At 45.9% G+C, this 27,485-nt stretch overlaps 2 protein-coding genes across 2 annotated transcripts in view; one reads left to right on the top strand and one right to left on the bottom strand.

Annotated features, from left to right (window-relative positions):
- LGALS7B (galectin 7B) overlaps window positions 1-7,117 on the top strand; it is a 22,901-nt gene extending 15,784 nt beyond the window's left edge. Inside the window, exon 5 of the mRNA XM_069944055.1 lies at window positions 7,013-7,117. Within this exon, the coding sequence (XP_069800156.1) occupies window positions 7,013-7,117 (105 nt within the window). The remainder of the gene's footprint in view (window positions 1-7,012) is intronic.
- A 7,861-nt stretch (window positions 7,118-14,978) lies between these two features.
- Window positions 14,979-27,485, bottom strand: part of LOC138765674 (galectin-4-like) — a 23,799-nt gene continuing 11,292 nt past the window's right edge. Inside the window, exons 3-10 of the mRNA XM_069942642.1 lie at window positions 21,844-21,932; window positions 20,620-20,824; window positions 19,862-19,996; window positions 18,301-18,336; window positions 17,989-18,018; window positions 17,812-17,900; window positions 16,124-16,289; window positions 14,979-15,238 (exon numbers count right to left, since the gene is read on the bottom strand). Coding sequence (XP_069798743.1) covers window positions 15,092-15,238; window positions 16,124-16,289; window positions 17,812-17,900; window positions 17,989-18,018; window positions 18,301-18,336; window positions 19,862-19,996; window positions 20,620-20,824; window positions 21,844-21,932 — 897 coding nt within the window. The 3' untranslated portion in view covers window positions 14,979-15,091. The remainder of the gene's footprint in view (window positions 15,239-16,123; window positions 16,290-17,811; window positions 17,901-17,988; window positions 18,019-18,300; window positions 18,337-19,861; window positions 19,997-20,619; window positions 20,825-21,843; window positions 21,933-27,485) is intronic.

The raw sequence follows: 27,485 nt of genomic DNA, 5'->3' as shown, positions 1-27,485 counted from the left end.
TCAGAGTTTAACCTCTTAAGGACGGAGCCCAAAATGGCCTTAAGGTACGGACCAAATTTCAGACATATGACCAGTGTCACTTTATCCATTAATAACTTTGGGATGCTATTACCTATCCGGCTGATTCTGAGATTGTTTTCTCATGACATATTGTACTTTATAGTTCTGGTAAATTGGAGTCGATACTTGTAGCCTATCTTTATGAAAAAACCCAAACAACGTGAAAAATTGCATTTTTATAACTTTGACATTTTTTGCTTGTAAGGGAAATAGTTATGCCACATAAATTAGATATTAAATAGCATTAGCAATATGTCTGCTTTATGTTGGCGGCATTTATTAAACTTGCCTTCAATTTTTTAAGACAATAGAAAACTTCAAAGTTTAGCAGCATTTTTCCAAATTTTCACAAGAATTTCAAAATCTGATTTTTCAAGGGACCAGTTCATGTTTGAAGTGTATTTGAGGGGACTGTATGTTATGAAGCCCCACAAAGCACCCCATTTCAGAAACTGAACCCCCCAAACTGTGCAAAACACATCCAGAAAGCGTGTTAACCCTTTAGGTGAGTCACAGAAATAAAAGCTAAGTGTGTAAGAAAATTGAAAATTTTAATTTTCTGTGCAGAAATTTTGTTGTAATCCAATATCTTTCATAATTATAAACCTATTACCAGAGAAATGCACCCCAATATTTATTGCCCCGTTTCTGCGGTTTATAGTAATATCTCATATGTGGCCCTATTGTGCTATTTGGCGAACCACAAGCCTCAGATATAAAGGAGCGCCTAGTGAATTTCAACGCCTCCGTTATATTTGGTCATTTTTGACTGTACCACTTCAGGTTGGCAGAGGCTCTGGGGTGCCAAAACCTAAAAAACACCCCTAAAGGGACACCATTTACAGGGACACCAACTACACCCCTCGAGGAGTGTAACAAGGGGTGCGATGAGCATTTGGACCCCACAGGTGCTTCACAGATTTTCATAACAATGTGGCCTGAAAAATGAAAAATGAAAGTTTTTTCACTAACACTTTTCTAGCATTTAATTTTTCAAGGGGATAAAAGAAAAAAACAAAAACAAAACGTGTAGCCCAGTTACTCCCAAGTACTGAAATATGTCCCCACATGTGGACATAAAGTGCCATGCGGGCGCAGGACGGGCCTCGAAAGGGAAGGAGCACCAATTGGAATTTGGAAGCTGGATTTCACTGGAATGGATTTCAAGGGCCATGTCGCATTTACAGAGCCCTCGTGCTGCCAAGACACTGGAAACCCCCCACAAGTGAGCCCATTCTGGAAACTACACCCCTCAAGGAATCTAACAAGGGGTGCAGTGAGCATATGGACCCCACTGGTGACTGGCACATGTGCTATGAAAATGAAAATGTGCTATGAAAATGTGCTATGAATGTGCTATGAAAATGAAACATGTGCTATGAAAATGAAAAATCCAATTTTTAAAATTTTCACGGCACAATTGTGCCCGTCACCAAGGGGTCCATATCCCCGCTGCCCCCCTTGTTAGATTCCTTAAGGGGTGTAGTTTGCAGAATGGGGTCACTTGTGGGGGTTTCCACTGTCCTGGAAGCACAGGAGCTTTGTAAATGCAACATGGCAAGTCTCTAATGGGAATGGCGGCTATACCTATTTAGTTGGGGAAAAGGGACAATTTTAATTTATTTGGGGGTATTAGGCCAATTATTGGTTTATAAGGTTGAAAATGACAGGTGTCCATCAAATTCAACCTGTGTTGATCCAGAGGAAGGCAAAAAACCCTTGTGAGGCAGACGACAGTAGCCTCATCACAGGGGAAAAATTCCTTCCTGACTCCATAATGGCCCCTGAAATAGGAATAAGGAAGAGAATTTAGATAATGTAGTAACCCAATGATGTGTGGTGCGCCTTGAAGCGATCCAGTATGCAGAGGCCGGGGGGATCAGGGCAGGTGGCACACTGGAAAATGGTGTCCTTCCTGATCCCCCTGTTACGCCACACTCTGCACTTCTTCTGGGGTCTCCCGTTCTCCTGTGTGCGGGACGTCACTATGGCTGCTAAATATTAGGGCAATAAGGCAATAAGAGCGTATGCCTCTTCCACCGAAAACACCCTGTGGGCCATCTTTATCAGGGGATTAGTATATGGGGTATGTAAATGTGTAATGTAGTGTAGTGTAAAATTTTATTTTATGTAGTGTAGTGTAATGTAGTGTTTTTTTAATTTTTTTTTTTTAAACAGTAAGAAAAAAAAACCTACGCCAGAAGTTGCTGTGTGCTACTTAACAGCAGACAGTGGCTGTAGGATAAAGAAAAGAAAAGGGGGGAAACAACCCATATGCCAAAAAGAAGAAGTTGCTGATCAGCAGCGCACTTACGTGCAATGCTAATCAGCACTCAGCGACGTTAGGGCGCATAATATACACTGATCAGCCGCTAGGGGGCAGTAGAGCGAAACTGCCAAAGATAGCCGAACATAGACGACGGGGGAGCCCGAAGAGCCGAAGATAGACGATGGAGAGCCGAAGTTAGACGATGGGAGGACGCCGTGGGACCGCCAGATCTTTGCTCCGGATGCCCGGATCAGGTGAGTATGGTGCACTACACCACACACACCTGTTCTGCACCCCTCAGCGACCTTCCTAACTTTTTTTTTACAAATTTATTGCCATGATTGGCCAGCCGGTATTGGCCGGCCAATCACGGCAATCGTGGGGGTGGCACCGACGCCATCTTTTTGGAGGACACTAATGGAGATTGGTGCTGTCTCAGACAGCACCAATCGCCATTGCTTTCAGGGTCACTGAGTTCACCAAGGACCCGGAAAGCTGAATTTTGCTGTTATTGGCTGATCTGAATTGTGTTAGACCACGGGTGCCTAGTGGTAAATACGGCCCTGTGTGTGGGAGGAGCTATCTTCCTCTGCTAGGCTTTCTATGAGGCAGCTGGTTACCCGGGCTTTTTGTGCAGTGTATACAATCATCAGGAGGTAAGCCACATAGAGTGCACTGTTATGTAATGTTCTGCTGGGTGAGGGGTGTGTGGGTGCAGTGTTATGAGATGTTCTGCAGTGTGAGGGGTGTGTGGGTGCACTGTTATGTGATGTTCTGCAAGGTCAGGGGTGTGTGGGTGCACTGTTATGTGATGTTCTGCAGGGTCAGGGGTGTGTGGGTGCACTGTTATGAGATGTTCTGCAGGGTCAGGGGTGTGTGGGTGCACTATTATGTGATGTTCTGCAGGGTCAGGGGTGTGTGGGTACACTGTTATGAGATGTTCTGCAGGGTCAGGGGTGTGTGGGTACACTGTTATGAGATGTTCTGCAGGGTCAGGGGTGTGTGGGTGCACTGTTATGTGATGTTCTTCGAGGTCAGGGGTGTGTGGGTGCACTGTTATGTGATGGTCTGCAGGGTCAGGGGTGTGTGGGTGCACTGTTATGTGATGTTCTTCGAGGTCAGGGGTGTTTGGGTGCACTGTTATGTGATGGTCTGCAGGGTCAGGGGTGTGTGGGTGCACTGTTATGTGATGTTCTGCAAGGTCAGGGGTGTGTGGGTGCACTGTTATGTGATGTTCTGCAGGGTCAGGGGTGTGTGGGTGCACTGTTATGAGATGTTCTGCAGGGTCAGGGGTGTGTGGGTGCACTATTATGTGATGTTCTGCAGGGTCAGGGGTGTGTGGGTACACTGTTATGAGATGTTCTGCAGGGTCAGGGGTGTGTGGGTACACTGTTATGAGATGTTCTGCAGGGTCAGGGGTGTGTGGGTGCACTGTTATGTGATGTTCTTCGAGGTCAGGGGTGTGTGGGTGCACTGTTATGTGATGGTCTGCAGGGTCAGGGGTGTGTGGGTGCACTGTTATGTGATGTTCTTCGAGGTCAGGGGTGTTTGGGTGCACTGTTATGTGATGGTCTGCAGGGTCAGGGGTGTGTGGGTGCACTGTTATGCGATGGTCTGCAGGATCAGGGGTGTGTGGTGATGCTAGAAAGTAGCTGCCAGAGGTTGGTCTGAGGTCACTTGGGGCTGCACAATCCTTCTAGTAATTATTTGGGGTCTCATGTTTGTTATTCCTCCCCATACGTGTAATTTCTGGAGCAGAGGCCGAGGAGAAGGGCGTACCATCTGTACAAAGAGAGGGGGAGTCTGGTAACAGTAAGTATCGGTGGAAGCCTTGCAAGTGCCAGGATAGGACTGTTTTAGTAGATATTAAAATTAGCCTTAGGAGCTCACTGGGTCCTCCACTTTTTTTCTGACAGCGGAACAAGTGGTGCTGCTAGTAAGTAAAGGGGCAGAACATTGCTGAACTCGTGCAGCAGAGAAGAACATCCAGTTGGCTCCTAGGGTTGCTTTAAATATCTACTAGAACTTGGCACTTGTAAAGCTAAGGTCCCCGTCACACTGTCGGTTGTTACTGTCAGGAAATCCTAATCAGGCTTCAGCAAACCTTCAGGATTTCCTAACAGTAAGGCCATCTTTACACATCCAGGAAATCCGGACGGATTTTTGGTCCCTTAGGGGTACTTTAGTGACAGACACTTATACGGATTTTTCCTAAAGGGCGTCCGTTCTGGAAATATTTCATAGATCCTATCCTATTTTCGCCTGGAATTCTGGCACCAACGCCCCATAGAAGTCTATGGGAGCACCAGAAATCCACCCCACCTCCAGATCTCAGCAGTGTGGTGCCTGCCTCACTACAACTCCCACCTGGAACTGAGCAGCAGTGGTACCCTGCCAGCAACAACCAACAACCCCCCCCCCCCCTCAGACCTCAGAATTAGTAACAGTGTTCCCCAGGAGGTGGGCAGCAGTGATCTTCAGGAGGCCAGAGCAAAAACCAGGACAGGTGAGAATACACCCATAGAACTACAACCACCACCATGTCTTGCTAACAGTTCTTGGTGGGAGTTGTAGTTTTCCAACCTGTGGCCATTCAGTTTGCAGAACTACAACCCCCATTTTGCCCTGCTGACAGTTCATGATGGGAGTTATATTTTTTTAGCCTGTAGCCATCGTGGTTGCAGAACTACAACCCCCATCATGCCCTGCTAACAGTTCCTGGCGAGAGTTGTAGTTCTGACGCCTGTAGCCAACCTTGTTGCAGAACTACATCATGCCCTGCAGTTTGGTAATATGTGGACTTTCATCTTCTAATCTGTTGCAGAACTACAACTTAAGAACTACCAATATGATATGATGGGGGGTTGTAGTTTTGTATAATGGATGGCAACAGGCTGCAAAACTACAACTCCCATTGTGAACTGTTGGCAGGACACGGTGGGGGTCGTAGTTCTAGGCAGTGTCCAGGATCCTCCTTTGGCTCCTCTTCTGTTCAGCACTGTATTGCATCTTCTCCTCCTTCTGCAGTGATCGCTCGCGAGGTCCGGGGGGTCTTTCAGCGGGCCTGCCAGCGCTGCTAAGATCCCAGGGGATATGCGTGCGGCTCAACCACTGCTGCTGAGGTCCGTCTGGGGGTATGCTGGGCAGCACTGCTGAGGTCCCAGGTTGGAGGTGCTTTCAACCAATCTAGAATTCTGGACGCTTTCCTGATGTGTATCAGGAAAGTGTCAGGAATTCTGGCGCTCCAATAGAGTTCTATTGGGGCATCTGGGTCGGAATTCCTGATGTAAATAGGACAGGATAGAAAAAATCTTGAACACTTTTCCAGAACAGACACTTCTCAAAAAAAAAAAAATCCTGAAAGGTGTTCGTCACTAATGTACCCCTATGGGTCTGGAAATCCACCCAGATTTCCTGATAAGAAATTCAAGCATATTTTCTGGACTTGTGAAGGGGCCTGATCTGTTTTTACCTCCAGAAAACCATCAGGAAATGCCTTCAGGATTTCCTGATACATACCAGCACAGTGGTGTGGTCTGCACGCTTCCAGGGTCTGGTCCCCTGTGGTCTGCTCCCAGCTGCAGTCTGGCGTCCGCTGCACTGAAACCATCTCCCCCTGAATGGGCGGGGGCATTGCACACGATGCTCCGTGCAGCCTCCTGCCCCAGCATCAGCAAAGTGTCCAGAATTCCGGAAGAAAATAGGACAGGATCTACAAAAAAAAGCCATAGCTTATTTGTATGGCATTTTTAGTGGCCCTTTTCTGGGCAGAAAAGCCACAGTCTGATCCCCAGGGGGTTAACTTAACCCCTTTGGGCAATATTGTCCTTTGTTGGGGAGGATTGGCCAAGAGTTAGACGGGACCCTGCTATAGCCGCTGACTGGCAGAGCTGACCCGCCTCAGCCACTGATTGGCTGATGGCAGATTTGAAGAGCCAGAGCCCAGAACACTTCAAGCTCAGTGTGTCGAGCTCTGGTGAAGAAGGAAGACCTCAGCGGTGAGTATGGACCTTTCCCCTTCTCCCACACTGCACCCATCCCAGCAAGGAATGGGGCACGTATTCCACTTCCTTGCTGGTATGGGTGTAGTGTGAGATCAGTCCGGACCCCAGGAGGGTTAGTGTGGATGCAATGCATCCTCACTTAACCCCTTGTGTGCCAGACTGTACACAGCATCTGGAAATATGCTGCATACTTGTAAGGTGCAGAATACCTGTCAAAATGATAGGTGTTCTGCTGCTGTCTGTTTTTTTGTGCCTCACCTTTTTTTTGTAAATCAAAGTTTTATTAGATTTTCAGTTATATAAAGAAGAATAACATACACCGGGAACAACCCCGGGAAGAGGTATACAGTATAAAATGAATCAAAGAGTGACCAAAACAGTCAGTATGCTACTTAACAAAGCTAGTCAATCTAGGAGCAATGTCCTTTGCATAACGTCCGTTGAAGGAAGGAAGGGCTGTAGCGTGAAAAAGTATAAAAGCAATACAGCATCAGGAGCCAACAGCCGGTAAGCCAATGCTCTGAAAGTCTTGCCGCTATCATGTTGCGGCCTATGGCACCCAGATGCACCACAGGAACAGCTACAACCCCCACATCTCTTATGAAGGACACATCGATACAAGAGTGGGAACAAAAGAAAACATTTACTCATTATAAGGAGCACCCCGTCCCGTCCCCAGAAAGTGAGTAAAGGACGAGAAACTACCTGCGAGCCCCAGAGAGGCCACTTGAATGATTACCGGTTAATTGGTGAGGAGCAGAGAAAGAAAGGTGAGAAAAAGTAGGGAAATAGAAAGAAACAAGAGAAAAGGAACCGCCGGCTGGAGAGTATTCCACCAAGAACAAGGCAGCACACACAGAGAAAGGGCACCGCGTCACACACCTCAAGCGGGGCAGCCGGAGATTAAGCTAGGTGGCGAGGAGTGGCCCGCTTCTATAGGTAACCCAAGCCGACCACAGCCTCTCGACTTTGCTCCCCCGGTCGTGTTCCTTCGCTGTCAAAATTTCCATTCGGTAAAGGAAATTCAGTTTGGCAACCCACTCAGAGACAGACGGAGGGGTCATCGACTTCCAGTGTCTGGGGATGACCGCTCGCGCAGCCATAAGGAAATGGCGCAATAGGCCTTTTTTGACAGCAGTGGAAGTCCCGGGGACCAGAGATAGAAGAGCGAGTCCGGGGGAGGGAGCAATACTCTTGTCTGTTACCTGCTTGTATATGGTGAAGACGGAGTCCCAAAAGGGCTTCAGGACAGGGCAATCCCACCAAATGTGGAGCATGGAACCCACTTCCCTCTCACAGCGCCAACACAGGTCCGAGGCCTCAGGGTAGCATTGATGTAGCAACAGCGGACACCTGTACCAACGAGTCAGGATCTTAAAGTTCTTTTCTTGCGCATGGCAAGCCATGGACATTTTATGTGTCAGAGTGTAAATCTTCAGCTTGTCAGAGTCCGAAAAGGACACGCCAAGTTCCCTTTCCCATGCCTGCATGTAGGACGGCTCAGAGCCCGCATCCGCGTCTAGGAGTAAGCGGTAGAGCTGTGAGATAGTTTTAGTTGGAGGAGAAGACTCCAGCAGAAGGGACTCCAGGTCAGTCGGGGTGGTCACCAAGATACCTTGGGGGAATTTTTTGCGTTGGAAGGCCTTCAGTTGGCTATACTCCAGCCACGATAGAGTCCTCTCCGGGCAGGTCGCTTGAAGGATAGCAAAGGGAGGGAGCGTAGGATTGGATCCCAATATCTTGCCCAACCTGGCACCCCCAGAGGACCCCCATCCCAGGAACGACTCCCTCCCACACGCCGGGGGGAATGCGGGATCGTCAAACAGTGGGCTCATAATTCCAGACCTGTAGGAGAGAGCGTACTGGACAATTAGCCTGTCCCACACCCTAAGGAAATGGCCCGTCAGGTGTGAAAAGGTCTCCATGTGTGGACGGTTGATCGGAAAGACCCAAGGAAGTGATGGTAACGCAATGGGCGAGAGCTCACTTTCTATCCTGACCCATTGTTTGCTTTCAGAATTGTAAAGCCAGTCTACTAGCCTCAGGAGGACCGCAGCCTTGTAGTACAGGGAAAAGTCAGGAAGGCCAGCGCCTCCATTCAGTTTTGGCCTAGTGAGTGTTTTATATTTAAGGCGAGGCCTTATCGCTCCCCACACAAATCTCCTCAGCAAGGACTGAAGCTCATTAAAAAAAGAGACCGACACGGGTATGGGCAATGCTTGGAATAAGTACAAAAAGCGGGGCAGAATATCCATTTTAATGGCGTGTATTCTGCCGAACCAGGAGAGAAGAGGTCTGTTATACGCAGTGAGGTCTGATTTCGTACGGGCTAGTAAGGCGGTGTAGTTCAGGGAAAACAGAGCGGGCAAGTCAGCTGTAATCCAAACTCCCAGGTATTTGATAGCCGGGGTTTGCCACCCGAAGGAGAAAGAGGTTTTAAAGTGAGAGACCATGCTAGACGGGAGAGATATATTTAGCACCTCTGTCTTACCGTAATTAGCCTTAAAATTGCTCACCTGGCCATACCGCTCAAGCTCACTAAGGATCGCGGGGAAAGTAACCCTAGGGTTGGTGACGTAGAGCATCAAGTCATCTGCATAAAGTGCGATTTTGTAATGGGAGCGTCCGAGCTTAAGGCCTGATATGTCAGGGGAAGCACGCAGAGCCACCGCTAGGTGCTCCATCACGAGGGCGTAGAGCATCGGTGACAAAGGGCACCCTTGACGTGTACCGTTAGTCACCGGTAGAGGTGAGGAGAGAACCCCATTGACTCGCAACCTGGCCGTAGGACTGTCGTAAAGCGCAGCAATCCTCCCACGCATCCCGTCTCCCAGTCCGATCTGCCGTAAGGTGGAATGCAAGAAGGTCCAGTGCACCCGATCAAACACTTTTTCAGCATTGACCGATATCAGACATGTGGGTGCACCAGACCTCCTCGCATGAGAGACCAAAAGCAGGGTTTTGTTCAAATTGTCCCTAGCCTCTCTATGAGGGACGAAGCCCACCTGATCTGTGTGAATAATCCCCGGCAGAGAGGGACCCAGTCTATTAGCTATAAGTTTGGAGAAAAATTTAACATCTGTGTTGATGAGAAGGGGGGGAAGAGGGGGAGAGAAGAGGGAGGAGAAAAGGGGGAGGAAATAAGGGGGAGGGGAGAAGGGGTGGAGAAAGTAGGAGGTAAGAAGGGGAAGGAGAGAGGGGGGAGGAGAGAAGGGGGAGGAGAGAGGGAAAAGGAGGGAGGAGCATGCATTCTATGGCTGCCCGTGTACCCTGCAGTAAGTTACACCTTTACATGTTTGCGCCCAGGCGATAAGGCAAATATGCAGTGAGGCCCCCGACTACCACCACCCGGACCCCGTAAATCATATGGCACAGATGGAACAATATGGAAAACACTATAACAGAACTCATGTCCCGTGTACAGTAGGCAGCAGGGGGACAAAAGGCAACAACAGGGTCTTTTAAGCAATAAGTAGCGCCCCAGACATCTTAAGAAATTGTGGTGTACTCCAAACCGAGAGATGATGATAGGGCTAAGATATAGCTGCGTGGGCACCAGAGGCGACCAGTTCCTTATGACTCAGAACGGAGATGTTCAGGTGTACGGCGGCACCATCTACGGGAACGGGATGGCCTGGAGGCAGTGCTGGGCCCTCTTGACGCCTGCGGCTGGAGCGGAGGCAGTTAGGGCCACTCCGATATGGAGACCGGCGGGAGATCCAGGGCGTCCAGGAAGGCAGGCAAGTCAGCCGGAGAGCGCAGATGGAATGCCCGGTTGCCCTGGCGGACTTGGAGTTGAAAAGGGTAGCCCCACGAGTAAGGGATGTTCTTCTCTCTCAGGATGCCCAGGAGGGGCCGCAAGGCTCGTCGTTTCGCCAGCGTGACTCGTGACAGGTCAGTAAGCAACTGGATAGCCGCCATTTGGGAGTGCAGGGCCTGCATATCAGTGCCGGATATGCTACTGTGCCCCTCTGGGGGGTCATGAGACAGTACCTGTGTCCCCAGATCACAAAGAAGCTGAGGGAAGTCCTGGGACAGCCCGGGTGCAGAAGGGGCTGCGCGCTGCTGCGCCTGTGGTGTCTGAGGCGCCGTCTGTGAGCTGCGGGTCGCCATCTTGTGCTGCGTGGGACGGGAGCTAGTCGGTGCAGCCGCTGTGAAAAAGCGGCGGATACCGCTTCTTGTACGTCCCGGGGTCGACTCTGCCGGTGGAGGGGGCTGTCGGGGAGCGTTACCCGGCATCAAGGACTGCTGTCGGCTACTAGCTGTCGGGCGCGGAGGAGACCGGAGGCAGAGCGGAGCCTCTACACGGTGCTGCTGCCGCCATAACCAGGCCACGCCCTTGTGTCTCCCCTTTTGTTTTTGAGATATCAGTATCCAGAGGATTTGTTGGACTTCGTTGATGACCAGTTGAGATGAGCAAATGTACAGTAGGAACAAAGAGCTTTGTTCCTATTGGGATCTCTGCTCATCAGGCTGTGGAGCTTTAAAGTCTTGCCCGATCCCTGCTGCTCCTTCCCAGGTGACCCTTGGGTTAAATTTATTTTTGACAACACCAATTGCTGGGTGTTCACCCTTATTGACCCTCGGTACAAACAGAACTTTTCCACTCTCATTCCTACCGAGGAACGCAGTATGAGAGTGAGTCAATATCAACAGGCCCTGATGCAGAAGCTCAAAATGTACTTCCCATCTGACACCACTAGCACCAGAGAACGTAGTTCTGTGGTCCAAGCGGGGGAGAGGAGGGGGGAGCAGGCAGCTTGTCAAGGGGCAGGGGAACACTCTCCAAGGCCTTTTGACAGTTTCATGGCACCCCAGCAAGACTATGTCAACCGTTCCCAGTCTAGACAGAGTAGGGGGGAGGCTTTCAGAAAGATGGTGAGGGAGTACCTTGCTGACTATACCAACGTCCTTCCCGATCACTCTGCTACATACAACTACTGGGTTGCAAAGCCGGATACGTGGCCCGAACTGTCGCTTCATGCCTTGGAGGTGCTGGGCTGCCCTGCCGCTAGCGTGTTGTCAGAGCGGGTCTTCAGTGCAGCTGGTGCCATAATCACGGATAAGCACACCCGCCTGTCAACTGACAGCGCTGACAGGCTGACGTTTATAAAAATGAGGAAAGCCTGGATTTCACCTGAATTCAACTGTCCACCCTGGGAAAGCAGCTCAACATGAAGATTCTTGGTATCTCCTCTCCTCCTCTTCCTCCTCTTCCTCCTCCTCCTTCAATTCTCAGCCAACAGCCAATTCTTCTTCTGCCATGCTGTGTGTGGCATAATTTTTGGGAGGCTCACCTGCTACCGCTTCTACCTTAGTCACTCTTTCATCACCGCCATGTTGTGTGTGGCATAATTTTTGGGAGGCTCACCTACTACCGCTTCCACCTTGGTCACTCTGTCATCACTGCCATGCTGTGTGTTGCATACTTTTTGGGAGGCTCACCTGCTACCGCTTCTACCTTAGTCACTCTGTCATCACCGCCATGCTGTGTCAGACTAAGTTTTTGGGTGGTTTATATGCTACCTCTGTTTTAATGGTTCGCTGTGTTCTCACCGCCATGCTGTGTCAGGCTAAATCTTGGGGTGGTTCATATGCTACCTCTGTTTTAACGGTTCCATGTGTTCTCACCGCCATGCTGTGTCAGGCTAAGTTTTTGGGTGGTTCATATGCTACGTCTGTTTTAATGGTTCACTGTTTTCTCACCGCCATGCTGTGTCAGGCTAAATTTTGGGGTGCTTCATATGCTACCTCTGTTTTAATGGTTCACTGTGTTCTCACCGCCATGCTGTGTCAGGCTAAATTTTGGGGTGGTTCATATGCTAACTCTGTTTTAATGGTTCCCTGTGTTCTCACCGCCATGCTGTTACGCTAAGTTTTTGGGGTGCTTCAAATGCTACCTCTGTTTTAATGGTTCCCTGTGTTCTCAACACCATGCTGTGCCAGGCTAAATTTTGGGGTGCTTCATATACTAACTCTGTTTTAATGGTACCCTGTGTTCTCAATGCCATGCTGTGTCAGGCTAAATTTTGGGGTGCTTCATATGCTACCTCTGTTTTAATGGTTCACTATATTCTCACCGCCATGCTGTGTAAGGCTAAGTTTTTGAGGTGCTTCATATGCTGCCTCTGTTTTAACGCTTTCCTGTGTTCTCACCGCCATGCTGTGTCAAGCTAAATTTTGGGGTGGTTCATATGCTAACTCTGTTTTAATGGTTCCCTGTGTTCTCACCGCCATGCTGTGTTACGCTAAATTTTGGGGGTGTTTCAAATGCTACCTCTGTTTTAATGGTTCCCTGTGTTCTCAATGCCATGCTGTGTCAGGCTAAATTTTGGGGTGCTTCATATGCTACCTCTGTTTTAATGGTTCACTATGTTCTCACCGCCATGCTGTGTAAGGCTAAGTTTTTGAGGTGCTTCATATGCTACCTCTGTTTTATTGGTTCCCTGTGTTTTCAATGCCATGCTGTGTCAAGCTAAATTTTGGGGTGCTTCATATGCAAACTCTGTTTTAATGCTTTACTGTGTTCTCACTGCCATGCTGTGTCAGGCTAAGTTTTTGGGTGGTCCACATGCCTACATCTGTTTTAACCAGGCTGTTGCCCAGAATTTGACATAATGGTGCGATTAGGCAGACTCAGAGGCATCCATACATGCTGCCCCTGCTGTTTCCTGTCCATTTCTGTGATGTTTCCATCATTTTCTGAGGTTGACAGGTTTTCACACAACCTTCCCTCTACCGAACTTGGGTCCCCTGCAAAAATGCTCGAGTTTCCCATTGACTTCAATGGGGTTCGCTAATCGAAACGAGCACTCGAGTATCGGGAAATATTCGTCTCGAGCATGGGCACCTGAGCATTTTAGTACTTGCTCATCACTAATCTTTATATTTTTTATTTGATTTTCTATATTTCTTTCTCCAGCTATTTTATATAACTCAGGTACTCAGGTGCACTGTAAGCAGGGGCATAACTAGAAATGGCTGGGCCCTATAGAAAACTTTTGATTGGGCCCCCACTGACTGACTACTAAGCCGTCAAGTGTAGTCAAAACTGCATAAATGAAAGCGGTGGTCAGGAGTGCTTGCAGTTAAAGGGATATTTGCAGAACCTGCTCGGCCACCTGGTTCTGCAAATGATTACAGCTCAGGGGGCCCAGTGTATTGCAGAAGCAGGCCATGAGGGCCCCGTAGTGGTAGTTACGCCCCTGACTGTAAAGCTATACAGTTTGGCACTCAAAAACAATGGGTGCTGTAGTGAGTGTCAAACAATGGCCGTTGTTGCACTCAAAATTGTATTGATTTCAATGTACAACGGACGGAGATAATTGACATGTCAATTATTTCCATGGCCGTACCAAACTACGATTGTTGTTCAATACATTGTGTGAAAAACTGCCGTTGCTTGCATTGATTTCATCAATTTAATTACAAACAACGGACTTTCTTGTCATAAAATATATGTTGTGTGAACATAGACGAAAGCAGAATTTGCCACCAGGGCAGACCCTCCCAAGCCTGGGACAGCTTTCTAACAGTAAATGGTGCCTAGTATGTTAGCTGACATCACCTAACCCAGTGGATCCCTATACCTACTTCTGTGGCACTGTAGTTTTTTATGGTGTCCAAGAAGCAATTCTATAGTCCTGCTTGGGGAATCACATGAAAAGAACGCTCAATTGACATATAGTACCCAGAATGTGAGTTGGAAGAGTAAGGGTCCTATTCCACGGGCCGATGGGGACCTGATTAACAATGTAAACGAGCGCCAATCTGCTAGATCGGGGCTCGTTTACTGGGCTTATTCCACGGCCCGATAATCGTTTAGTGAGGGCTGCAGGGACATCGTTACCAATGTCCTCACAGCCCTTAAAAACCATACTTTACCTAACGACGCTCCAGGTCATCTCCTGCGCTCCTTCTCCCCGGGTCCTGTGCGCAGCAGCAGTTTCGAAGCTGCTGCTGCGCACCGGAACCCGGGGAGAAGGAGCGCAGAAGAAGACTTGGAGCATGGTTAGGTAATGTATGATGTTTTTAAATTATCGGTAGTCGGCCGTGCACCACTATTCCACGTAGCGATGCGCGGTCGGTGCCCGATAATTTTAGGTTGTCACATAAATAAACGATCAGCTGATGATACGATCATCGGCTGATCGCTGTCTCTATTCCACAGAGCGACAATCAGCCGAATCGGGCCGATTCGGCCTATTATCGTTCCATGGAATAGGCCCCTCACAAAAGGCAACAGGAGATGGGGCAGGACCTGCAGAGAGAGAGAAAAGGACATGTGAAGGACCTGATCACATGACCCGCAGGCCCTCAACCTTACAGTGTAAAGAGCAGCCCCAGAGAGAGGAAGAGGGAAAAGACTGATCTGTTAGTACTGTGTGTCAGTGTCATGCAGTGTCAGTCAGTGTTAGTGTCAGTAATATTTGTGTATGTTAGTGGTTTCTCAAGTGACGGTGTATAGTGTGTGGATGATGGGTGCATAGTGGATAGATGAGGGGTCCGCTGAGGCTCTGTCGCTCGAGGGCTCGCAGAAACTTGAAGCCGGCCCTGACACTTCATATGACAAGCTTCCCCTGATTGCTGAGATTGTTTCATTATACAGCCCCTAAACTCTAATAGACAACAAAAGGAAATGTTGGTTTATGGATTTATATAAAAGTGATGTTTTTATTACGGTCATGTTGTTGCTGATACATTTTGTAAAGAATCATTGATATGTTCATAGGGTTATAAATGGCGGCCGGAGATTTCCTTAGACAAACACATACACAATGTTAACATCGCCATCCACGTCTATCTTATCCACCTGCTGAAAGTTCCAGATGCGATGAGCGTAGTCGAAGCAGTGACTGCCATTCACGTAGACCTTAAAGCACTTCTCTCCACCGCGGACAGAAATCTGGAAGAAATGGGGAAAACCATTAATATTATAGATGGAGCTCCGGACAGGGCCAAATCATTCAGATGTCAGATAGAGGCCTATATACAGTGGTTATACAGCAAAAAAAAATAATAATAATTAAATCAACTGGGGTCAAAAGGTTATATAGATTTATAATTTACTTCTATTTAAACATCTCCAGTCTTCCAGTACTTATCAGGTGCTGTATGTCCTGCAGGAAGTGGTGTATTCTCTCCAGTCTGACACAGTGCTCTCTGCTGCCACCTTTGTCCATGTCAGGAACTGTCCAAAGCAGTAGCAAATCCCCATAGAAAACCTCTCCTGATCTAGGCAGTTCCTGCCATGGACAGAGGTGGCAGCAGAGAGCACTGGAGATTGGAAAAAAAAGACACTTCCTGCAGGACATACAGCAGTTGATAAGTACTGGAAGACTTAGGATTTTTAAATGGAAGTAAATTACAAATCTATATAACTTTCTAAAACCAGTTTATTTGGAAAGAAAAAGATTTTCGCTGGACAACCCCTTTAACTGCTTTATTGACCTTGACTGCCATATGTAATACGTACACAGCCATAGACCATCGGGGAGTCTTACATTATTCTACTATTAGTTCACTCATTGCCCTGGACTACAAAGCTGAACTTTTGCACCAGGAGCCCTAAAGAAATTACTAAAGGTAACGAAAAGTTAAAACTACTGAAAAAGTTGAGGAAAATGCAAGTTTCATATATGGATGTGTCCCAATAGGTAAGAGACGCAGGACCAGTTATCATTGACAGACACATCTTAGCTGATCCCATAGAACTCAATGTTCCCTAGTGCACAGCATTATGGGGGAATTAGCTTCTATCTACATCCACTTTGATTTTCCAGTGACTCACATCAAAGAACTCTCCTTCCTTGAAGGGATTGTTCCCCACCGCAGTCTCTTCCTCTCCCCAGGTGCCATTTATAAAGCTGTTCCTGGCCAAGGTTTTCTTGTGAAGACGAGGGTTGATGTGAAGAGCAATATCATTGTTGAATCCAACTTTAAAATTAATGGCGAAGCTGGAAAAGTAAAAAAACAAAAAGGTTAATAGATTATATTTATCAGTGAGTTTCAAATCTAGTAGAAAAGTTACCCTTAGGGTGCCTTCACACGTACCGTATCGCTGCGTTTTTATCGCTGCGTTTTTTACATGCGCGTTTTGATTTTCACATGATTTTCATGTGAAAATCAAAACTCGCATGTAAAAATCGCACCAAAAACGCGGCGATAAGAACGCAGCGATATGGTACGTGTGAAGCTACCCTTAAAGGGGCTTTCTGGTGAAAATTATTTTCTTTCATATTAACTGGTGTCAAAAAGTCATATACAGTTGTGCTCAATAGTTTACATGCCCCGGCAGAATTTTTGTTTTCTTGTCCTTTTTTCAGAGAATCTGAATGATAACACAAAAGTGACCTTGTTCTAGAAGTTTTGAGGCTTGTCTGTGCCGCCGGGAGTATTGTAGGCGAGATACTTTGTGGCATTTGTACAGTAATGGCGTTCTTCTGACGACAAGTTTATATACCACCAGGGTATGTAAATTTTTAATCAGGGTAATTTGAATGTTTTTGGCTGTCATTGTGATTTAAAAAGTGAAGACACAGTAGTGTGACAATAAATTAAGTAGTATGGGGGACATTTATTAAGTCTGACGTTTTTTACGCCGGACTTAAAAATGTCCCTTCATCTCCGGCGCTACGGGGATTTATGTAGAGAGGGACTGCCTCTACATAAATCCCATGCGCTCCGGTGCGCACGGCCGAAAACTTACGCCAGCTGAGGACTGGAGTAGGTTTTTGGCGTATCTTTTGGCGGAACGAATGGTGAATCGCGCAAACTCAGACTCTGAGTCCGCGCCCTCCGTTCCGCCGTCTTCACACCCTCTCCCCGCCCCCCGGCGTACCCGGCGGAAAGTGTCGATTTGCGAATATTTTATTCGCAAATCGCCCTTTTGCGAATAAAATCATGCGCAAATCGCCACTTTTCACCAAAAAAACAATGTACGCCAGTTGATACATGTCCCCCCTAGGTGTTTTATTTATATTCTCTGAAAAAAGGACAAGAAAGCAAAAATTGTGCCGGGATATGTAAACTACTGAGCACAACTGTAGGTATGTAATTTACTTCTATTTAAAAATCTCAGTTCCTCCAGTACTTATCAGCTGCTGTATGTCCTGCAGGAAGTGGTATATTCTTTCCAGTCTGACACAGTGCTCTCTGCTGCCACCTCTGTCCGTGTCAGGAACTGTCCAGAACAGTAGCAAATCTCCATAGAAAACTTCTCCTGCTCTGGACAGTTCCTGACATGGACAGAGGTGGCAGCAGAGAGCACTGTGTCAGACTGGAAAAAATATACCACTTCCTGTAGGACATACAGCAGCTGATAAGTACTGGAAGACTGGAGATTTTTAAATAGAAGTAAATTCCAAATATATATAACTTTCTGACACCAGTTGATTAGAATTTTTTTTATTTTAATTCACAGGAGTACCCCTTTAATCATGATCAGTTTTGGACATTGTATAGAGCTTTGCTCCTCACCTTTTGGCCTTTGATTTTGTCATTAGTTTTATAACAGCGGTGCGTTTCGGGATCATCCCACCTCTGACGGTTGTCGAAAATGGAACTGGCTGGAAATATTCATAAGATTCAGAGGTGAGAATAATGCTGAACTCTTACAATGTCTAATAGGTAGAATTGGAAGAAACTGGTACTTACTGCATTTACTATGGGGGGTCCCAACATCGGCTGCAGAGGGTAAAAAAGGAGACACTATGAGACCTAAGACCTGGAGTATAGCACATATAAACTTATATATGGTGTATAGCACATATCTACTTCTATTCAATGGGGAACAGTCTCCTATGTGCTGCTCCATTATTTATACATATTTACATTGAATTACTGTATACTTTCGATAATAAATTCCCTCAGATGGACAGTCGCTATGGTTGATATTTAAAAATTCTAAGTAAATAGTAAGCAATAGTAACACATATGAGCGTACACATTGCCTCAAGTTATACTGACCAAGAGATCAGACTGTGCAGCTGCCAACACCAGGCCCTGAAATGAAAACACAATGGTTAATATGCAGAAAAGAGAAGGAACGGAGATCATCCATTCACTGTTTATATGATTATTATGACCCATAAAGGCTATTTCCTTAATGCAGACCCCTAAACAAATTAAGGGTGGGCTCACATGTCTGTATACAATACCCAATGGAGAAGTCCAGGTCACACTGAAGCAATGTTCCTCCTTGCTTTTATTTTTTCACCTACAGGGCTGGTCGGGGCTGCATATTGTTTTTATTGGTATTATATTGGTGTACAATTAAAAATGTTATCGCTTTTTATTAATTTTAATTTTAATTAATTTATTAATATATATTTAATTTATAAATTTTCCCCCTTTTTTCATTTATGCCGTTCACCGTGCGGGAACAGTATTGTTATAGTTTTATAGATCGGACAATTCCACACAGTAAGATATACAGTGGTTTGCAATAGATTATAATATCAACAAAAAGTTTTTTTTTTTCAGTAATTGAATTCAAAAAGCGACCTCATATATTCTATAGAGTTATTACATACAGAGTGAACTTTTTCAAGTGTTTCTTTCTGTTAAAGTTGATGATTATGGATTACAGCCAAGAAAAAACAGTCAGTAGTTTCAGAAAATTTCAGAAAATTAGAATAATTAACCCAAAACACTTGCAGTGGCTTCCTAAGTGTTATAAAAGGTCCCTTAGTCTGGTTCAGTATGCAACACAATCATGGGAAAGACTGCTGACTTGACGGATGTCCAGAAGGCAGTCATTCACACACTCCACAAGGAGGGTAAGGCACAAAAGTTCATTGCTAAAGAAACTGGCTGTTCTCAGAGTGCTGTATCAAAGCATATTAATGGAAGTTTTAGTGGAAGGAAAAAGTGTGGTAGAAAAAGGTGCACAAGCAACCGGGAGAAACGCAGTCTTAACAGGATTGTAACGAAAATGACATTCAAAAATTTGGGAGAGATGCACAAAGAGTGGACTGCTGTTGGAGTCAGTACTTCAAAAGCCACCACATACAGACGTCTCCAGGTCATGGACTACAAGTGTTACATTCCATGTGTCAAGCCACTCCTGACCAACAAACAATGTCAGGAGTGATTTAAACTTGGGGGAAGGTTTTTTTTTTATTATTTTATTTTATTTACACTTTATAAGTCCCCCTGGTGTTCTTCTGCCCTCTGCTCGCTTCCCGGAGCTGCCGCTGTAGCCTCAGAGCCAGTCTCTGAACTGACAGGCTGCTCAGCCAATCAGTCGATGGGACCATTGTGGCCACTGATTGGCAGAGAGGCCTGTCAGTTCATGAGCCGATGATCGTTGACCCAGAATAGGACAGTGTTCACACAGTGTTGGGTATGGCACAGAACTGCCTTAAGTAAAGCCGATGATCGTTGCCATCGGCTGCTCACTGTCTCTATTACACAGAGTAATAATCATCCAAATCGGCCTTATTTGGCTGATTATCGCTCCGTGTAATAGGGCCCTTACACTATCACCATGATAACAAGTCAGTTACTATTTCTTGTGGATACTTACGCCCTTTACACCTGGTCCATTGCCAATAATGCTTAGTTCCTGAATAGTAATATCCCCCACCACCTGCAGCCATTGCACTCTCTCCAAAGGAATTCGGTGTCCAAATTCGTAGAAAGGAGCGCCATTTGCAAACACCTGAATAATGCAGAGAGAAGAACATGCAAGAATGAGCAATGATGACGTAACAGGTTTAGTCTCGGGATAGCTGTTCTTTGGAAATCTATTAACTGTATATTTAGATGACTGTGTCACTCAATGACATAATAACATCGTCCATAGCTATTAGTTGATAGTCATCTGCTCTGGAAATTTTGGTAGAATTTTGTATCATCAAATATCACCATCAAATATTCCTGGTTGACTGGTAGAGATGGAGATAAGTTGTTGTCCACTTTCTATAGTAACATGGTGCTAGAGTATAAACACTAAGCTCATCTCCTTCTTGCCGATTTATAGGGACTCTGCATACAATAACACTCATGGAGACAACCTAACCATCACTATTTGTCTGGGAATCATTGTCCAAGACCACTGGATTTTGGCCAAAGACTGGCAGCTCCAGAGGTCAAGCCAATGGACACATTAACAACTTCACTTATAGAAAGAAAGCTATCATCCATCTATAAAGACGACTATAGACATGGAGAAAATGGAATTTATCATCTATAAAACGTCTCTCTTCTATAGGATTGGATACAATAGACGGGTTCCCGACAGGTAACATTCTCACATCCATACTCTCGATGTGATGATCTTACCTGATAGTTGTTTCGAGTAATTTCAAACATGACGAAGAAGACTTTCCCAGACTTAAAAGGCATGTCTCGCTTCATTTCCTCCTCTCCCCAGACTTCGGCTTGTTTTGAGTTGAAGACGAAGCGGTCACGGCCATCATATCGAGCGTTCATATGGAAAGCGACGTCCGAGCTCTCCTCCTGGCCGGTAGCAAAGTTGATGGCCCACCTTCACCAACCACAAATAGAAGAGTAATGCCTTAAAACATAGGCACACTAGGGAGGTTAACTTCAGAGGAAGGCTAACCCTAGTTTCTGTTGCTTTTGTCTGTCTGTACTGCTCCTGGACTTCATCTTTAGACATATCGAAAGCCTTTAAAGGGTCTAGATTTAAAGGGTTTGTCAGGTTTAAAGCCCATTTCCCTATAATGTGCCTGCCCAGGACCTTCATCTATGGCTAGAAAAAAGAGCACCTACAAAAAAAAAACGCCCCTGGGTAGCTTTCAGTTTCAATGGACAAAGTGTAATGCTTCACTTCCCCTGTGGGGGCACTGCAGGGAAATTGAATACTTGGTTCTAGGTTCCCACACAGGTTCTCATCAGCAGAATACATTGTTATAAACCTATTGTTAGGATAAAAACTCCTTAAAGGGGCCAAATCAGTATTGGCAAAGAGTCCTCGTGTTTGTGGGTGCATTGAGGCACCTCTAACCTCTTTTTCTCTTTGAATGCTGATTAGCTGCATTAGATTATTTTTTTAACAATATTTTATTACAGGTTTTTCCAGTATCATATATGACAGAATGGCATGGCAATGGTAAGTATACAGTCCAAATGAAGAGAACAAAGGGTTTGTAGGTAAGAAAACAAAGAGTCTATGGAGAGTTCCTAACAATATCAGAGAGCTCAGTACAGTCTATTGGAGGAGTCTGGTCCATAGACGATGGAAGAGGTCAGTCTCCCTCCACTTAATTAATTACCTGTTTGCTGAAGGTATATAATCCCTTAAGGATGTATATAGCAAGGAGCGGAACAGCTAACACTATATCCCTTTTTTTATGCTGACCCCTATTGGTGATATAGATGCTGGCCGGTTTGCCTCCTTTACAGTTGGACTAAGGTGGACCAACCAGAGGACATTATTCTGAGGGCCCAGCCTCCAGATATACAGAATTAGTGACTCTGGACTCCACTGTAGCAGAGAATATAGCTGGAATAATACTTTGTACTGATGCTTAAACCACGTACCTGTTATAGTTACTGGGAAGCTTGGCCTGGACGCACACGACCATCCCCACACGCAGCCCTCCAGCGATAATAGTGGTATAAGGGACCGGCTGCAACAAATCACAGACATAGAAAGGGTTACATCCTCTGTGTGTAATGCCGGACACATAGCTATCGCTAGAAATGTCAAAATGTAGAGAAATTTACTGGATAGGCCATCAATGCATGATCATTGGGGGGGGAGGGGGGGCTTTGAGGAATGAAAAGTGGAATCTGATTGGTTGCTAGGGGCAACCGAGCCAGCTCTACTTTACACCAGTTTGATAAATCTCCCCCATGCTTTGCATTTTGAGGTAGACTAGTGAGTGACTGCCCTATTACATGTGCAGGAAATTGTTATATAATTCAAATTTAAATGATAATCGTCCAGTGTAAGGGTCCATTTACGCAGAAAGATAATCTGACAGATTATCTGCCAAATATTTGAAGCCAAAGCCAGGAATGGACTATAAACAGAGTTCAGGTCATAAAGGAAAGCCTGAGATTTCTCCTCTTTTCAAATCCATTCCTGGCTTTGACTTCAAATTTTTGGCAGATAATCTTTGTGTGTAAATGGACCCTAATTGCAGCCAACAATCAAATAATCATTTGTGTGTCGTTGATTGTTGATTTAGATTTGACCCTAAAATAATTAGGGTTAATGATAATCTCGTTTGTGATCGTTTATCGTTGATAATTAAAAATCAATTTGTCTAATAGGACCCTTATACACCGTAAGGCCATGTTCACACAACGTATATTTTCGTAAAAGTATGGCCGTGGTTGCCGATTGCAACAACAGCCGTGATTAATACGAAAATATACATTACCTTGCCGTCTAAGGAATCCTGGCCGGAGCGTATACTCTAGGATCTCTAGCGGCGCCGCAAACAACTGACATCTCAGTTTTCTGTGGCAGCTATTTATTGAATAGCGGGCACAGAAAACCCAGTCAGTTCACACAATGAAGCACGCGGCTCCGGCCGCATGCTCCATTGTGTGCATTGGGGAATTCGGAATGCGCCCGCATCAGAACTCTGCGGGGCTAAAGATCTTTAATAAGACCGGGATGATCTTTAATAAGACCGGCCGTTCTGTAACCCGGCAGGGTCCCGAAACGGCTGGTCTCAGAACATAGCCTAAAGGCCCTACTCCATGGGCTGACTGTGAGGAGCAATCATGCGCTGTCAGCGCTCATTTGCTCCTTGTTCCCCGCTTGCTGCCACCGCTATTACACACAGCGGCAGCGAGCGGGTGAGTTCGGGAGGGGCCGCGGGGGGGCTGCCCGGGTGATCGCTAGATCGTACGGGCAGCCCGTAGAGGATAGTGATGGTCTGCTACCGCCACTTCTATTCCACGGAGCGACAGATCGCTGCTATCCCAGTCGTTTGTTTTTCAACATGGTTGAAAGACTAACAACTGCAACGATCAGCTGAAATGTACGATGTCGGCTAATCGTCGCCTTCTATTCCACAGGACGATTATTTTCCATAACGGCTGAATATGACCGATAATCGTTCAGTGGAAAAATAGCCTTAAGGGTGTGACTCACTGCGTCTTTCATAATGGAGGACTTGTTATTTGCACTTGCTTTTGGCCCCAGTATTTTAGGCCGGGTGTGGCACTGAGCACATGCAGTACATTGCCCATTCATGTAACTACTCTGCCCAGGTTTGAGAAAACATGATGAAACTCAGAGGATTATCACATTGTTTGCAACAAAGACAGCTCTTATATATACTAACATGTTCCCGCCAGCAAATTGTCAGGTTTTTGTCCATTTTCCCTGTCAGCTCAGTGTTCCAACATATTAACTAAAGGTGTGAAGCACAATTTTTCCAAAAATCCTGACTAACCTGTAATTTTCAACAAATTGCTTATCTCTGTTGGGATATGTGGTCTAGTCTGTTCTACCAACTACTGCTGGAGAAATTCAATATTACAGATGAACTTTTCGGCATTGGTTTAGTCTCATGCTTGTTCATGTCATCTTAAAGTGATTATTGTCACCCCCTTTCCAGGTTTTCAGCACCATTCTTATGCTTATATTGGGGACATTTCATATCTTACTGTATAAAGGACTTCTTAGTGGTCTCTACCTTATGTTAGTGGACAGTGCCGCAGGGGAGGAGCTTAACGGCTCTAGAACCCCATCTCTTCCCCCCCACCCCCCCACGGCCTAGGCTCTGCCCCCTCTAGGTCTGCCAATTCCAATGGATGCAGAGGGGGTGGCCTAGACAGCAATGGCGTCGCAGAGAGGACACAATGATGTGAGTGGAAATACGGCCTTCCATGGCCGTCAGGCCCCGCCCCTATGGCACTGTCCACCAACAATAACATACATTTTTGAAGTGAGAGACCACAAAGAAATGCTTTATATGGTAAGATATGAAATGTCCACAATATAAGCTTAAGAATGGTGCTTAGAACTGCTTATAAGGAAAGGGGGTGACAATATGATTTTAAGACTCTGCAACAAATTGTCTAAATTTAGCATTTTTGGCCATCCAGAATTTAGAGCAATCCATCTACTAAATAGATAAAGTGATGAAGACATAATTGTCTTAACAGATCGCAGAACGCCACCCTAGATGTATTTTAAAGGGGTAGTGCGGTGTAAGACATTTTTTCACTAAATAACAAACATTACATTTTACAACATTGTAATGTATGTTAAATAAGTGAATGTCCCCCTTCCCCGTGTTCCCCCCTCCCCCGGCTGTGGACCCAGAAGTGTGATAGAGTATACTTACAGAATCACTGTCGACCCCGGCCGCCATCTTCGGCCGATCACGTCATCTTCAGGAGGCCGGCCTGACTGCTCCGGCCCCCCTCCAGTGCGTCATCAGCTACTCGGTTGCTATTGCTTAGCTCTGATATGCTCAGCCAATCGCAGCTGATGATGCACTGGAGGGAGGCCGGCATGAGGGAGGGCCGGAGCAGTCAGGCCGGCCTCCTGAATATGACGTGCTCGTCCCAAGATGGCGGCCGGGGTCGACAGTGATTCCGTAAATATACTCTATCACACTTCTGGGTCCACGGCCAGGGGGGACATGGGGAAGGGGACCATTCACTTAAATAACACACATTACAGTGTTGTATAACTCTGTAATGTGTGTTATTTAGTTGAAAAAATATCTTACACCGCACTACCCCTTTAAGAAGAGCTTGGATTAAAGATGACTGGGTTTATGGGAGAAACTGTGCTGGAACTCAGCTTTTTGTACAGCTTTTTTCAGCTATTTTGTACCTTTGTCCTGCACATCCAGGGGCGCATGCACTTCTTCATTGGAAACCTAAGGGCCCTATTACACGGGACGATTATCGTGTGAAAAATCGTTATACTGTTCCAATTTAAACTATAATCGTTTTGTGTTAATACAGGCAGCAATCGAAAAATCGTTCATGTGTCACTGATCGCATCTTTTGAGCTGAACCTAAAATCATTGTTAATTGTTCAGTGTAATTCCACATCGTTGTTCATTTGCTGGGATAAGATGGATGAATGATCGTAGTAGCCATCGCAACTTACATTTATCGTTCTGTGTAATATGGGGAACGATTTCAGGTAGCTCTAGTTTGCGATAATTTATCGTTAATTGTCAATCGTTAATCACTTTGTCAAATAGGACCCTAATGGTGCGTTTACATAGGCAGATTTATCTGACAGATTTTTGAAGACAAAGCCAGGAACAGACCATAAACAGGGAATGGGTCATAAAGGAAAGACGGAGATTTCTCCTTTTTTCAAATCCATTCCTGGTTTTGGCTTAAAAAATCTGTCAGATAAATCTGCCTGTGTAAACGCACCATAATGCTGGGTTTACACGGAGCGATTATCGTGCAAATTTGCACGATAGCGATCAAATTCGAACGATAATCGTACTTGTAAACGCGGCAAACGATCGGTAAATCGTTCATTTTGATCTTTTAACAGGTTCTTAAATCGTCGTTCGCCGTTCGCAAAAAATTCGCCGATCGTTCCGTGTAAGCAGCCGTTCACTGATTTTTCCTATGTGCGAGATAGGCTTAAGCGATCGGAAAACGATCGGAAAACAAATTTTCTGTACGATATATCGTTCCATCTAAACGCTGATTGTTATAAAAAAAAATCGTTACTTAGAAATCGTTAATCGTTCGATCGGGCGAATTATCGCTCCGTGTAAACCCAGCATAAGGGTCCATTTACCCAGAAAGATTATCTGACAGATTATCTGCCAAAGATTTGAAGCGAAAGCCAGGACTGGATTTGAAAAGAGGCGAAATCTCAGGTTTTTCTTCATGACCTGTTCCCTGTTTATAGTCTGTTCCTGGTTTTGGCTTCAAATCTTTGGCAGATAATCTTTCTGTGTAAATGGACCCTAAATTTGAAGGTGTAGAGACCTTATGATTTTGGTGGAATTGGCAGTTATCTGATGTATATCGTGGCCTCCTGACTATCCCTTAAAATCTTTAGGTGGGTCAGTAAAGAAAGGTCAGACCTGTTGGATTTAGGCTATGCTCACACTCTGTAAATGACCGGCCGGGTCATGGAACGGCCGGTCTCTGCCAAGATCATCCCGGCCGGTACTGCATGATCTTTATGGCTGTAGTGTTCTGATGCGGGCGCATGAGCGCGCGCCTGCATCAGAACTCCCCATAGCGCACGATGAAGCAAGCGGCCGGAGCCGCTCGCTTCATTGTGTGAACTGACAGGGTTTCCTACAGCCGCAATTCACTGAATTGTGGCCACAGAAAACTGACATGTCAGTTCTTTGCGGCTCGGCGTGGGATCCCGGCCGGAGCATATACGTTGTGTATACGCTCCGGCTGGGATCCCATAGAACAAGAGGCAATGTTTCACACTGCATTAAGTACGGTCGTTGTTGCCATCGCTGTACTTTTACGTAGTGTGACCATAGCTGTAAGGTGCTTGTGTTCTTGGGGAGATAAGCCTCCACTAGAGGGCTTTAGTACCAGCCCCCCCCCTTCCCACTTAGAATGTCTCGAGCGAGTGTGCATGTGTATGTGAGGAGCAGCTTCCAGCTATCATACATGATTGCGTCACTCTGTGCTGATTGGGACAAAAAAAAGGAGAGTTGAAAAGTATTTTTATTTCCGTGACAGAACTTGTTTCTCACTGTGATAAAACAAGGGAGAGGAGCTGAGCGTGTCACAGCTTATCCCAGCAAGTGCAAGTCCATACAGCCATCAGGATCTAATAAATCACTGAGAGGAATGATAAAAGATCAAATAGCAATAATAATAGTAGTAGTAGTAATGGTGCGTTTACACAGACAGATTATCTGACAGATTTTTGAAGCCAAAGCAAGGAAAAGACTATAAACAGAACAGGTCATAAAGGAAAAACTGAGATTTTTCCTCTTTTCACATCCATTCCTAGCTTTGGCTTAAAATATCTGACAGATAAATCTCTCTGTCTAAACGCACCATACTACTTCTACTACTACTGCTGCTGCTGCTACTACTACTACTACTATTACTACTACTGCTGCTACTACTACTACTACTACTATCACTGCTGCTACTACTACTACTACTGCTACTACTGCTGCTACTACTACTACTACTACTACTACTGCTACTACTGCTGCTGCTACTACTACTACTACTACCACTACTGC

This window comes from Dendropsophus ebraccatus, chromosome 10 (genome assembly GCF_027789765.1).
Source record: "Dendropsophus ebraccatus isolate aDenEbr1 chromosome 10, aDenEbr1.pat, whole genome shotgun sequence".
NCBI classification, from domain to species: domain Eukaryota; kingdom Metazoa; phylum Chordata; class Amphibia; order Anura; family Hylidae; genus Dendropsophus; species Dendropsophus ebraccatus.
Note: the sequence above shows the minus strand (reverse complement) of the source record. Positions and strands in the feature narration are given on the sequence as shown.